This window comes from Cynara cardunculus (assembly GCF_001531365.2).
Source record: "Cynara cardunculus var. scolymus isolate 2C chromosome LG 1, CcrdV1, whole genome shotgun sequence".
NCBI lineage: Eukaryota > Viridiplantae > Streptophyta > Magnoliopsida > Asterales > Asteraceae > Cynara > Cynara cardunculus.
In genome coordinates, this window is record NC_037528.1 from 12,133,182 (window position 1) to 12,147,419 (window position 14,238).

The 14,238-nt window shown below is 31.6% G+C and overlaps 2 protein-coding genes across 2 annotated transcripts; one reads left to right on the forward strand and one right to left on the reverse strand.

The window, feature by feature from the left end:
* The first annotated feature begins 4,185 nt into the window (after window positions 1-4,185).
* On the forward strand, window positions 4,186-6,892 carry LOC112514608 (serine/threonine-protein kinase D6PK-like). Its single transcript, XM_025121179.1, has 4 exons — window positions 4,186-4,390; window positions 4,714-5,104; window positions 5,186-5,829; window positions 5,915-6,892. Exons 2-4 carry the CDS (start codon window positions 4,733-4,735, stop codon window positions 6,729-6,731), a joined length of 1,833 nt encoding a protein of 610 aa, XP_024976947.1. The 5' UTR covers window positions 4,186-4,390; window positions 4,714-4,732; the 3' UTR covers window positions 6,732-6,892.
* A 2,087-nt stretch (window positions 6,893-8,979) lies between these two features.
* On the reverse strand, window positions 8,980-10,245 carry LOC112511324. Its single transcript, XM_025116944.1, has 2 exons — window positions 9,657-10,245; window positions 8,980-9,449 (listed from the first exon to the last, which is right to left on the reverse strand). The coding sequence occupies exons 1-2, from the start codon at window positions 10,243-10,245 to the stop codon at window positions 8,980-8,982; spliced, it is 1,059 nt and encodes a 352-aa protein (XP_024972712.1).
* Window positions 10,246-14,238: the final 3,993 nt, after the last annotated feature.

The window sequence follows — 14,238 nt, forward strand, 5'->3', positions numbered from 1 at the left end:
TTTATATTTGTTTCTAAATAATAATAAATTGATTATAATTAATGTAGTTAAATAAAATGAAGATAATGCTTCTAATACCTTATGATCATTGTCGATTATATTATTTACATAACACTCTTATATATTATTTAAAAAATAGTATATTTACTAAATGACCAAACACACGAGTTTCAATCAATTTTTAGTACATCATAATAAGAAAGACAAGATTAACCGAAGTTGTTCAAACATACATAAGATAACTAAAAGGTATTACCGTAACAATTAGGATTATGGATTTTCAGTTAATGGGGAGTAGTATGGGACCCATAGTAGGGAAGAAAATTGCCCGTTTGTTTGAATACGCGAAACAGACATAAGGTAACTAAAAGGTATTACCGTAGCAATTAGGATTATGGATTTTCAGTTAATGGGGAGTAGTATGGGACCCATAGTCGGGGAGAAAATTGCCCGTTTGATTGAATACGCGAAGTTGGGATCATAAAAGTTAGTTGGGAAATTGTGAATTTAGATTTTACTGATAGTGCAACTTCTGTACTTTGACAGTGTATAACTCACAAACTGTAAGTCAGAATAAACTCGTATTTTGCAGTTAGAAAGCCCTTACTATATACTACAACTTTCATGAAAGGTCAAAAATTCAGTTATGACTCTAAGTGGTTCGAAACAATGTGTGTTCCGGGGCTGTTTCCACCGTATTCAGGATTAATATATTGTTTTGTAAAATTCGTATAAAATATATTGATAATCAAAATGATGTGGGTGGATTCATATATCAAATGTAATATTGATTCTTATTAATTTAATATATAAATGTGATCAACGACTCATTTAGCTAATTTCAATAATTTTAAAAAAAATTATCGTCATCGCGCAACGCGCGATATCGAACACTAGTTTTATATAATATAATATAATATAATATAATATAAAAATTAATAATAAAACAAGATTAATCATAGTTACAAAATACAATACAAAAAAAAGTAAGATATCAAATTCAAAGTTAATTAGCTCTAAAGATGTTCTTCAAAGTAATGGATTTTATTGATATGGAGATTAACCAGTGCACGTAAATTAACCCGAAAACCTTGGAACTTACTTGACAAAGCCATGGGTTACTTATTTCACAAGGAAATTAGGGTTACAATTTATTGTACAACATCAAAATGACACGCAAACATAGTTGTAGATTCGTATCGTTGTTCTCCAGTGCTTTTAGGTTTAGTCGAAGTGCGTGTAAACTGGTCTAAACATACATGGTTAACAAAAAGAAACATAGTTGGATTTCGATGATATCTAACACAACAAAATTGTCGATTATGATGGTTATATAACGTACTAACTACGATGTTTTTGAACAGTTTATGGATTGAAATAATTGATCACGATGACAATTATGTGTTTGCAAAACAAGAAAACTACACATCTTGGTTATAAGGAACAAATAATTTATATGCTTGCAATAAGAATTAGAAGCCACTTGTGAGAAATTAAAAGATGATACACTTTTATTAATGTCAATTAATCAGATAATCCAGAAGCTCATATTTGATTAGACCATCAGGTCTATTACTTGGATTAAGATTTTTTAACTGGTGATTACTAATGGGCCGTTTATCAAACACTTATCCGGTAAGTGCTTATCGGTAAAATTTAATACTATTATTTACTTATCGAGTAAGATTTTAATCCACCAAAACGACATCGTATGCAACAATTTACCCAGTAGCGCTTACAGTGGTAAAAGTCGTCGCCCTCACTTACCGAGTAAGACTTTTGGTCTTTGTCTCGTTCTTACCGAATAAGATTATTGGTTCTTAGTATATTCATTCGGTGAGGTAATGTTACTTGAAAATCACTTACCCAAGTAAGCGTTTGGTAAACGACCTCTAAGTTTCAATTAAAATTATGATATAAAGAATGATAAAAGCAAAATTGTTGATGATAGCTAAGACTCTTGTTTCTTTTAGGTAACAAGGGATGTATAGAAAGAAACCTAGTGAGAAGTAACGAAAGTATCTACTAGTTTTCTGGGTGAAATCAAACTTCTTGAAAGATTGGTGCCTCAAAATCAAAGGAAACGAATACAAGTCCATACACATAAATGGGACATTCTCCCTGTTCCGATTTATGTGCAATAAAAAAGGGGAAACACCAAAACGACCAGAATATACCTAATGTATTAACGAAATAGCCATTTTTTACGAAAATTGCCAAAATAACCATATGGATCGCCCTGGGGCATGGTTTGACCATGGGGTGATCCTCTTCAAAGTTGACCAAATAGTACGAAAAGTACAAAAAAAAAATAATATAAAATTAATTTGTAGGGCTCACATGTATCTACTTTAGGAAACCAAACACTGTTTGCCTCGATATATGAGATCGCCCCCACCTCGCCAGATCTTCCCCCGGGGTGATCCATCCTGATTTATTTATTTATTTTTACCGCTATTTTGTTTTTTAATTAATATTAAGGGCATTTTTAATAAACACGGGACGATTTAAACTAATTTTTTAGAATATTATTATAGAATATTAACATTCAGTGTTTATAGAAAATATATTTTTTATAAGAAATATAAGAACATTCGTTGGTTAATTTATGCGTTTAAAAAAAGGGTAAATTTTTTAAATCTTCAAGTATTTTCATATTGTTTTAAGGGTTGTTACAGTAGATTGTGTTTACAGGTTATGGGTTGTGATAGTAGAAGTGTTTTATTTTATAGAGTAAAACCATGACATTTGGTCCTAAAACAGTTAAAAAAATAGTCTAAATCGTCCCATATTTATTAAAAACATCCATTAATTGTCAAATAAATTTATACACTAAAAGACGAAATAGCGATCAAACTACGTAAATCAGATATAATATCTGATTTTTTCCCCTGAATCAGATACAATAATTTTTTTAGTGTCCATAATTATTATAAAATATCAACATTTAGTGTGGTAAAAATATATTTCTAATAAGAAAATATAACAACATTCGTTGGTTAATTTATGCGTTTTAAAAAAAATGGTAAAAATTAGAGTTTTTTCACGTACAATCATATTATTTTATGGGTTGTCACGGTAGATTGTGTTTATGGGTTGTGAGAGTAGAAGTGTTTTATTTTATAAAGTAAAACCATGACATTTGGTCCTAAAACAATAAAAAAAAAGTTTAAATCATCCCCTATTTATTAAAAACACATTTAATCAATATACACTAAAAGACAAAATAATGGTAAAAATAAATAAAGGATGGATCACCCATGGAGAAGATCCGGTGAGGTGGGGGGAGATCTCATATATCGAGGCAAACAGTGTTGGTTTCCTAAAGTAGATACATGTGTGTCCCACAAATTAATTTTATATTATTATTTTTTTGTACTTTTCGTACTATTTGGTCAATTTTGAAGAGGATCGCCCTCCATTGTCAAACCATTCCCCCAGTGCGATCCATATGGTTATTTTGAGAATTTTCGTAAAAAATGGCTATTTTGTTATACATCAGGTATATTCTGATCGTTTCAATGACTTTCTATAAAAAAGGTGGTGGTATATGTACATCCATTTATATCAAACCAAGTTAAATCAATATTTAGATATAAGATGTAAGTCTTGACGTTGATATATAAAAGAGTAATTAATAGTTAGATATTATTTTTTTATTTTTGAAATAAAATAAGTATAACTTTAACTTTTATGTAACTTACATAAATATTATTAAAATTGTTATATTTAATTTTTGAGAATAATAATTAAAAAATAATTGATATAATTAATAATTAAAATTATTATTAATATATATTGTATAATTGAAATTAAATAATAAGTTTTAACTCATATTAATTACTATTTATTAATATTAGTAATAATTAAAAAAAATTATTTATTAATAATTAATATTTATTTATAATTAATAATAATAAAATCTATAATTAAAAAAATGACAAAAACTCTTTTATAAATTACTTCAACTTATGTTATAATAAATAAGTTAGTTTATATCCATACAAACATTTATTAAAAAAAAACTTAGGACGTTATAAAAACAAAAGTTTACATAAACAGGAGAAAGGGTTGGAAAAAAAAAAGAGGGAGGTAACGTGTAAATATTTATACATCTTCGTCTTTGCCTTATGGCTGAAGTTCATTGTTTAGAGAGAGAGAGAGAGAGAAAGGAGCAAGAGAGTGACCGTATTCTTTTTATTCCCCAAACAAAACCCACAAAATTCCCCAAATGATTCGACGAATTCTGATCGAAATCCATTCTGGGTCTTGATCTTGATCTTGTTCTTGTTCTTGTTTCGATCACATCTGAAAAGAGTTGCCCAGAGATCACCAGTTCTCTACTTTCACTTTCTTTATACAGGCACAGCTGCTATGAATCTTTAACCAGGTACGTTCTTTCACTGAAATGGGGATCTTTAGAGAACGATTTCAACACTTAATCGAACTTCATTTCATCTCACATGAATTTGTCAATTTTCTTGTCTGGGTGATTCTTCATTCGTTGATTATGTTCATAAATCTTTCAATGTCAATTAGTTTTCAAGGGTTTGCTTAAAGAAGCATAATTAAATTGATCCCCTGTAGAAAAGCTATAATGCACCTGAGATTCTTCACTTGTTTAATCAGACATTGAACTTATGAATGTGTTCTTCCCCAAATTTGTATTCTTGATACGATTGATATTCGAGGAAGTTGCAATTATTGTTGTAGGGTGGTTGAATCGGTTTAGATGGATTTCCTTGTTGATGGGGTTGGTTCTTTGCCAACCACCCATAACTCTGCAACCATATTACCTTTCACTTCGCCGGCGAAAATCCGGCCACCTCATCCGCCGCCGTCTTCAAAACCCGAAGGATCTCCATCTTCATCCCATTTGATAGCAGCGACATGTACGGATTCAGTTGGCAGTTCGAAACTTTCTTATAAAACCACATATGATTTCATTCAAAAGGAGATCGTACCTGCAACACCTTCGAAAGATGTTGCACCCAATGAGGTCCTTGATCAAACCGCAAAAGAGTACTTTCATAAACAAATTATGGAGTTAGAATCTAAATCTGCCAGTAAGCAGCCCATTAATGAACCAGAGAGGCTGGAACCAATTGGCACGAACCGGGACGCTGGTCCTGGTCCTGGTCCTGGTCCTGGTCCTGGTCTGGGTCTGGGTCCGGGTCCTAGCCACGCTGGGTTCAATACAAGCCCACAAAGCAGTTTACATTCTGCCACACAGTTTACAGAAGCCAAAGAAAGCTTCACTAGCACAGAAGTCAGTGAGTTTGCAAGTACTGTCGAGAAAGCGGTCGGAAATGGCCAAGCCAGCGAATCATGTGATTACGTTGAAAGCAGCAAAACGAGCGTATATAGGGGAAGCACCGGGAGTGATCTAAGTGATGACAGTAGCTCGAGTAGCTTCAATAGTGCCATTTACAAACCCCATAAGCAAAATGACACTAGATGGGAAGCTATTCAAGTCGTTCGATCCAAAAATGAGACGGGTTTGCTAGAAATGAAGCATTTTAGACATTTGAAGAGATTGGGATGTGGTGATATCGGAAGTGTTTATCTCTCGGAGTTGATCGGAACTCGAAACTTCTTTGCCATGAAGGTAATGGATAAGGTGGCTCTCGCCAGCCGGAATAAGCTCTTGAGGGCACAAACCGAAAGAGAAATCTTGCAATCTTTGGATCATCCATTTCTGCCCACTTTATATGCACATTTCGACACCGAGAAGCTGTCTTGCTTGGTGATGGAGTATTGCCCTGGTGGCGATTTGCACGCTCTCCGCCAGAAACAATCTGGGAAGTATTTTTCCGAGCATGCAGCCCGGTTAGTAATTGTCTTTTCTTAATCTTTTGGTATAACTTACGTTTTAAGTCGTTTTTAGCATCTAAAATGGTTAATTTGTGTGAAGGTTTTATGTAGCAGAAGTTCTCCTTGCTTTGGAGTATCTGCATATGCTTGGGATCATTTACAGAGACCTGAAACCGGAGAATGTTTTAGTCCGGGAAGACGGTCACATAATGCTCTCGGACTTTGATCTCTCTTTGAGATGCGTCGTGAACCCAAAACTGGTTCGGTCCGTGACCACTACCTTGGAACCGAAAAGCTCAGGTTCATGTGTCCAGCCCGCTTGTATGGAGCCATCTTGCATGATCCAGCCATCCTGCATCCAACCTTCTTGTTTCGGTCCGCGCTTCATGAACAAGCCCAAGAAAGAAAAGAGGTCGAAACCCAAAACCGAAATATACAACCAAGTGATCCCGCTGCCGGAACTGATCGCCGAGCCGACGAACGCACGGTCGATGTCGTTTGTCGGGACCCACGAGTATCTGGCACCGGAGATCATCAAGGGGGAAGGGCATGGGAGTGCTGTCGATTGGTGGACATTCGGGATATTTCTTTACGAGCTTTTGTTCGGGAAAACTCCGTTCAAAGGGGCAAGTAACCGAGCGACTTTGTTCAACGTGGTCGGGCATCCGTTGAGATTTCCGGAATCGCCATCGGTTAGTTTTGCTGCTCGGGATTTGATCAGGGGGTTACTGGTGAAAGAACCGCAACATCGACTCGCGTATAGAAGAGGAGCGACGGAGATCAAACAGCACCCATTTTTTCAGAGTGTGAATTGGGCGCTTATCCGGTGTGCTACTCCACCGGACGTACCCGTTCCGTCGCCGGAGGAAGTAGATGTGAAGCCTTCCGGCAGCTACGTAGAGATTGATTTCTTTTAGAATGGAGATTGAAATTTTGTAAAGAATGTGGTGGGAAAATGAATCTTGTGTGTGTTGCTATGTTTATGTGGTTGGATTGAGCCAAGAGGTAAAACTGTAAAACAATTTTCACCGTATCAGTGGTGGTGTCTAGTTCAGTTCGTAAAGGGATATGCCCTTTCACATTGTTTTGTTTTTCTGGTACTAATTGGAATTGTCGATAATCAACTTTTTACCTAAATACATAAAACAATTAACTGAAATCGGATTTTTAACGGTGACTGACAGCAAATCTTATGGATGCCGGCCCAAAACGTTCCAGCGGCCCGGTAGGAAACCCACCTAAGGCCCCCAATATTGTGTATTGAATATTTGATGGGTTAAAATTGGTTTCTTAAGGGGAAAAGTTTTGAAAAGCCTCACGAATTATTTTATTTATTAATATTTTATTTTATTAGTTGTCTTTGTTGATATTATAATACGATTTTATGTGTTTTTAAAAAAACAATAATGATTTTATTTTTAAATAAAATATAAATTTGAAGATATCATAAAAATTTGGGAAAAAAATATATCAATGTTAATATCAAATCAACTATTTAAAAGTTCTCATTTTTTTATTATAGTTTAATTTAAGTTTAATAATGAAATAATTTATTTTTGGTTTAATATTATAAATTTTATAAAGATAATAATTAATTATTATAATTATTCTAATTATTTTAGATTTTTTATATATAAAATGAGATGTTTATCTTGTATTTGATTATGTTTATCTGCAGTTAGTTACACGAATTCATATATAAAGCTTTAATAATAAGTTATACTTACGAACAATCTACTTGCAATATTGAGTTTTAAGTAATATGCATTAATAAACAGTACTTTACGCATAAAAAGTGGTTTTTAAGAGTTTTTGTCAAATGATTTATAATATAGTATAGATTAAATCAGTAAACATAATCTTTAAATAAATAAATCATTGAACTTCTAAAGTTTGGTTACTTAAGTCGTTTTTTAAAAGTAAACTACATGTAAGTGACAGGAAATGGTGCCTTCTATCGTGCCAATTTGGTTTTATTTCAAATATGATTGTGTCACCGCATGAGCTACTTTGTATATGACCCGAATAAATAAGTACGGGCAACTATTATCTAGTAATCGTACTATGGAAATTATCTACTTGATTGGTTTGTAATATTTTCAAACTTTTTACATTTTATTTATTGATTTATCAATTAACTTATTTTGATGATTTTTTTTATATTAAATTATTTTATCTTTGTGGTTTTAAATATTTATTTAAAAATCATACATATATAAATTATTAACTAATAAAACGTTAGCAATATAATTATAAAAATTAAAAAATATATATAATAATTTTAATTAATTTAGAAATAATTTTATTAATTAATTTTGGTTGGCTTGGTGAGGGTGATGACCATGCCGAAGCTCTCTTCCTTGTCCTTCCTTTTTGTCTTTCAAAAAAAAAGTTATTGATAAAAAATTATTATAAAAATACATTTAAAAAAATTGAAAAAAAGTTAAAGACGTAAATTTTTGTAAAAAGATTAATGGAAGAAAATTTATTATAAAAACATAAATTTAGAAAAATTATGTTGAAAAATTATAAAAATATATTTTAGAAAAAGAATATTAGTAATATATTTATTTGATTTGATTTGATTGTTGATGTTGTTTGTTTGGTGAATCTGAATTCGGCATTTTGCAAGTTGAAGTGTTTGAACCTTGAGTATCAAAACTTGTTTGAAAGGCCACGTACGTTGTGGATTGAATCGTTTGAAATGGCTGAGGTGGTGAAAGGTTACTTGCTCCTGAAGCTAAATTTAGCATGATATATCCTAACAGCCGTTTCAAATGCAAAACCATCTCATGTACATGTTGACAACATTAAATTTGTGGTCCATAAACATAAACACAAAAAAAAAACATCAAATCTGGTCGGCACATAAACACAAAAAAAAACTCAATTCCAACCACACTATAAAAAAACACTAAATTTGTGGACCCCACATTATAATAACATATTTTATTTACTATTTTTAATAACAATATTTATAATTTGTAATAGATATTATAATAATAAATTATTAGTAATTAATTTATTTAATGAAGAAATGTTAAAATAAAAACGAAAAAAATTGTAATTAATAAATTTTATATTTAAAAAGATTACATTAGTTCAAATAACACAGATTAAAAAAACACATAAATAATACTAATTCTCTGAGTTTGTATACTCGTCTCACAAATGATCAATTAATGCATTACGAAGTTTAAAGTGAGCATCTTTATCCTTGATCTTTTTGTGTCGAACAAGAAACTGTTCAAGTCCACCATCGTTCATCATCTCAACTCCCACGTCTTGCACTTCACTTCGTTCTTCAATTGGTGCATTAATATCACGTTCATCTTCTATGATCATATTATGCATAATGATGCACGAAGTCATTATATCATGCAATATTTTCTTCCTCCATAACCGTGCAAGTCCTGCTACTATTGCAAACCTTGATTGCAATACGCCAAATGCACGTTTTACGTCTTTTCTACATACTTCTTGTTTCTTTGCAAAATATTGTTTTTTAGGGCCACGTGGATCGTGAATAGATTGAACAAGAGTGACCCATTTTGGATATATGCCATCAGCTAAATAATAACCCATATTATATGATTTTCCTTTGATGACATAATTAGCAGGAGGAGCAGTACCTGCTGCAAGATTTGCAAAAAGATGGGAGGACTTCAACACATCAATGTCATTGTTGGACCCCAGTAAACCAAAATATGCATGCCATATCCAAATATCATAGTCAGCTACAACTTCAAGAATAATACTTGGAGATCTACTACGACCGGAATATTGTCCTCCCCAACCGGTTGGACAATTCTTCTATTTCCAATGCATACAATCTAGACTACCTAACATTCCTGGAAAACCTCGTTGTTCTCCAACTTGGAGTAGTCGTGCCACATCATTAGCATTAGGTGTTCGGAGATAGCGTTCTCCAAACACTTCCACGATGGCACGACAAAACCGCTTGAAAGCTTCTAAAACCGTCGATTCGCCTATTTTAACGTACTCATCTGTAGCATCTGCAGCCACGCCATATGACAACATTCGAAATACAGCAGTAACTTTTTGATAACAGGACAACCCAAATTTGCCGCATCCATCTCTTCGTTGGAGAAAGTAGTTGTCATGACTTTGGACAACATCCAAAATACGAACAAATAAAGTACGACTCATTCGGAATCGTCGACGAAACATCGACTCAGGAAATCGATGATTTTCAGAAAAATAATCATTGAAGAGAATGCGATCGGCATTTTCCCGATCACGATTGATAACTATATGGCCAGGAATAGAACCACGATAAGATACATGATTGTTTTGAGCATAATTACGGATATAATTATCCATTTCAGACGTTAGATTGAATGCCTCGATCATTAGTTCGGCATGTGTATTATCAAAAGCCTCATCGTCTGAATACGAATTATCAGCCATTTGAGTGGTATTTCTCAACAAAGAAGATTGAAAAATATAGTTGAGTTATTTTCATTGAGCTGTGATTCAAGTTTTATAGTGAGAATAAGTGGTGTTGTCAATTCTTACCAGACTTTTCAGAAGAATCTTGCCAGTGTATTGTCCAATCTGTCTTCATTTGGAGTGAACTGAAAATTTTGTGTATAAATAGGGGGCGACTTGGTAAGCTAAATCACACACATTTTCATTGAGATATTACCAGTCTTTTCATAAAAATGTTTTCAACAAGCCGAATTTCATACTACAAAGATAGCGAAAACATACAACTATGTCATTGTTATCTTGATATAACTCAAAATCCAATAATAGGTAGAAACCAATCAAAAGATAAGTTTTGGTCAAGAATAGAAACTCTTTATCACCAAACTGAACCGTTCGCAACCAATCATCGACCAAGAAGATCATTGGAAACGAGAATGTCTTGCATTCTAAAAGCTTGCAAAAAAAATGTGAGGGTGTATCAATCAAGTTGAAATGAGTAATTCAAGTGGTGCTTCTGAACAAGATATCATAAGTATTTATTATTTTAGTTGATCATTGTTTTATTAATTTAAATATTACGTGTATTTTTCATAGATGAACGAAGCGAAAGAGCTGGTAAAACTTGATGGATCCTATAAGAAGGGTTTTAAGTTTGATCATGTCTGGGACATCTTGAAAGACTCCGAGAGTTTATCAAATGTCACTGTATCAACTCAGTATCAACGACAAAGTCCTTATCAATCACTTTCTTCCGGTCCTGGTTCATCGTCTGGGACAGATGCCGGTTTACCGTCGTTGACTATTCACGACGTAGAAGGTACTCAAAGACCAATTGGTGTGAAAAAGACAAAATCAAGGCTCCAATCTGATAATATAAGGTAGAAACCTTAGTCAAGGCTAGTCAAAAAATGAGCAAACAAATAGCCAAAACCAATGAAGTTATGATGCGAAGGATGAGCTTCAAGCTCAGAAACTTGCATTAGAGGCAAGGTTGGCGGATGACAAACTTATGTGCATCGATCTAAACTCTATCACTGATCCTGTGTGATATGAGTTCATAAAAAATGAGAAAATTCGAATAGCGAGAGAGAGAGCGCAACCCCAAGTTCATATGTCTGGACAAGGATCATAATTTGTAGCATCTCAATATCKARTATCTCAACATCAACAATTTGGAGGAGCTCAAGACCAACCCGAAGGATCTCAAAACGTAACAGGAAGCTTTAGTCAGTTTATGCTTAGCGGAGACGATTAGACCCTTTAATTTATGTATTTCAGTTTTTAAAATTTCCATTAATAAAATACGTTTACGTTTATTCGGTATCATATTTGTGTTATTAATAATTTATTATATATATATATATATATATATATATAAATAATAAATATAAAAACCTAAAACTTAATATTTGTAATTATTTATTTATTTATAATTTATTTTAAAAAAATTATTTAAGAAAGGTGGTGGGGACCACCCATTTGGCAAAAAAATGCCGTTCACCTTCTTCACGACAAATATGCCGTTTGTTTTCACCCGCAGGCAAAAGTTTAGTGTTTTTGGCGGACGATTGGATCCAAGAGAACGACAAAATTGCCGTTCGATTGGAGTTGCTCTTATCAGATAAGATTTTAGTCCACCAAAACGACATTGGATGCGACAATTTACTCGGTAAACTCTTACTATGGTAAGAGTCGTCGCCCTCACTTACCAGTTAAGACTCTTGGTCCTTGTCTCGTTCTTACCGGGTAAGATTCTTAGTCCTTACCATATTCATCCGGTGAGGTAATGTGACTTGGTAAATGGTTACCTAGGTAAGCGTTTGGTAAACGATCCCTAAACGACATAATTTTAACCGTTTCATTCTTGTTCTCAATATATAGATATAGATATATATACACACACTAAGCATGTTGTACAAGAAAATTGAGATGAAAAGTTTGAGAAAACTAAGTTAGACTTGGTTCAAATCCGTCCCAAACCTAAAAATGATCACCTTCATTGTATCTTATTTCTAAAATTAGTAGCTTTTAAATACTTTAAAAATGGTATTTTCAGTAAAACAATACTAAAAAAGGTTTAGAAAGTTGATTTGGATTCGGACCTTGAATAAACTCTAACAAGTGTGAATGGTGTGTCATTGTTTTGTTTGATGCATCCATATATTTCTTGAAACTATAATAGTAACATAAATTTTTCTTAGTAGAGATGATTTACACTCAAAAACACGGTCTCGCATCTAAAAAAACAAGGAATTAACCTAGAGATTGATGACACTCGTATTAAAAAATATCAATAAGTCCTATTTTATAGTCATATAGTATTATCACTTGAAAATGTCTCAAACTCGTAAAGCGTTAAACTCTTTTTGATGTATAACCAATTTTAGGGGATTTTTAGTTCTCGGAATTTGATGCAATTGGAATGACCAATTCCTATGTTTAGTTCATTTCTTTAAATGGATGGATAATTCCATTAAATTTCACAAATCAATGAATTCATCATTCTTTGGCATGATGAAAGGAATTGAATTCCATCATTTGCATCCAATTTAATCAACACCAACCACCCCTACCCTCACCACGACATGCTATAAAATAGGATTTATACCCCGCATAAAACCATAAAGTTATTATTGAGAGGTATGGAAATTGAACAAACATGAAACAAGATTGTCATTTCGAGTTTCGGGTGTCAAATTAGATATGCTTTGGCAGCAACACACGTAACTTTTTACAATATAACCGAATAGGTATTTTTCTTTAAAAAAACTAAAAAAATATTTGTGTAATATAATGAGATACATTTTTAGCAATTTTTCATTTTATATTTTATCTTCACTGATATTATAATCCGATTTTATGTGGTTTTAAGAAAACGATAATGTTTTATGTTTGAATAAAATATAAATTTCAAGATCTCAAAAAAAAATTAAAAAAATATATCGATACTAGTATCAAAATAACTATTTAAACGTTATCTTTTTTTTTTCTTTTTTTTTTTCTAATTTGTTTAACTCGATTTTTATTATAATTTGAGTTATGTTTGATAACGAAGTAATTTATTTTCGGATTATTAATATAATTTTTTCATAAAGATAATAATTTATTATTTTATTAGAATCAATAATTTTTTCAATTATATTTTAAATTTTTTATACTTAAAATAAGATGTTTATCTATTATTTGATTATGTTAATCTCCGGTTAGTTTTTACGAATTCAAACATAAAGGTTAAATAATTTAATTGTACGTACATACAATTTATTTGTAATCTTGAATTTTAAGTAGTTTATACCTGAAAAACAGTATTTTTGGAGTTCATCTCAAATGCTTTATAATATAACTAGAAGGGTACTCGCACAATATAGCGAGATACATCTAGATTTTAATGTTTCGTTTTATTCTGTCCTCTGTCAATGTTATAATATGATTTTATGTGGTTTGAGAAAAACGATAATGTTTTTATTTTTGAATAAAATATAAATTTAAAAATATCTTAAATTTTTCTTAAAAACATATCGATATTAGTATCAAATTACCTATTTAAAAGTTCTTGTTTTGTTGTGTAATTTCTTTAATTCAACTTTTTTTTATTATAATTTAATTTAGGTTTAAGAAGAAAATAATTTATTTTTGGTTTAATAATATATATTTTTATAAAGATAATAATTAAATATTATGTTAGAAGATAATGATTATCCTAATTATATTTTAGATTTTTTGATATTTAAAATGAAATATTTATCCAGTATTTGATTATGTTTATCTGTAGTTAGTTACACAAATTCAAGTATGAAGCTCTAATATGTTGTATTTATGCCTTATTTACTTGTAATATTGAAAAAAGTTGTAATAAATTGTATCAATAAATAGTACTTCGTGTATAAAAAATGGTTTTTAAAAGTTTTTGTCAAATACTTTATAATATAGTATATATATATATATATATATATATATATATATATATATATA

Coding starts and splice junctions, on each gene's coding strand:
- LOC112511324 (XM_025116944.1), bottom strand. CDS start 10,245: ATGGCTGATAATTCGTATTCAGACGATGAGGCTTTTGATAATACACAT. Junction 9,450..9,656: donor AGGTTTTCCAGGAATGTTAG/GTAGTCTAGATT, acceptor CAAATCTTGCAG/CAGGTACTGCTCCTCCTGCT.
- LOC112514608 (XM_025121179.1), top strand. CDS start 4,733: ATGGATTTCCTTGTTGATGGGGTTGGTTCTTTGCCAACCACCCATAAC. Junction 5,105..5,185: donor AACCAGAGAGGCTGGAACCA/ATTGGCACGAAC, acceptor GGTCCTAGCCAC/GCTGGGTTCAATACAAGCCC. Junction 5,830..5,914: donor TTTTCCGAGCATGCAGCCCG/GTTAGTAATTGT, acceptor ATTTGTGTGAAG/GTTTTATGTAGCAGAAGTTC.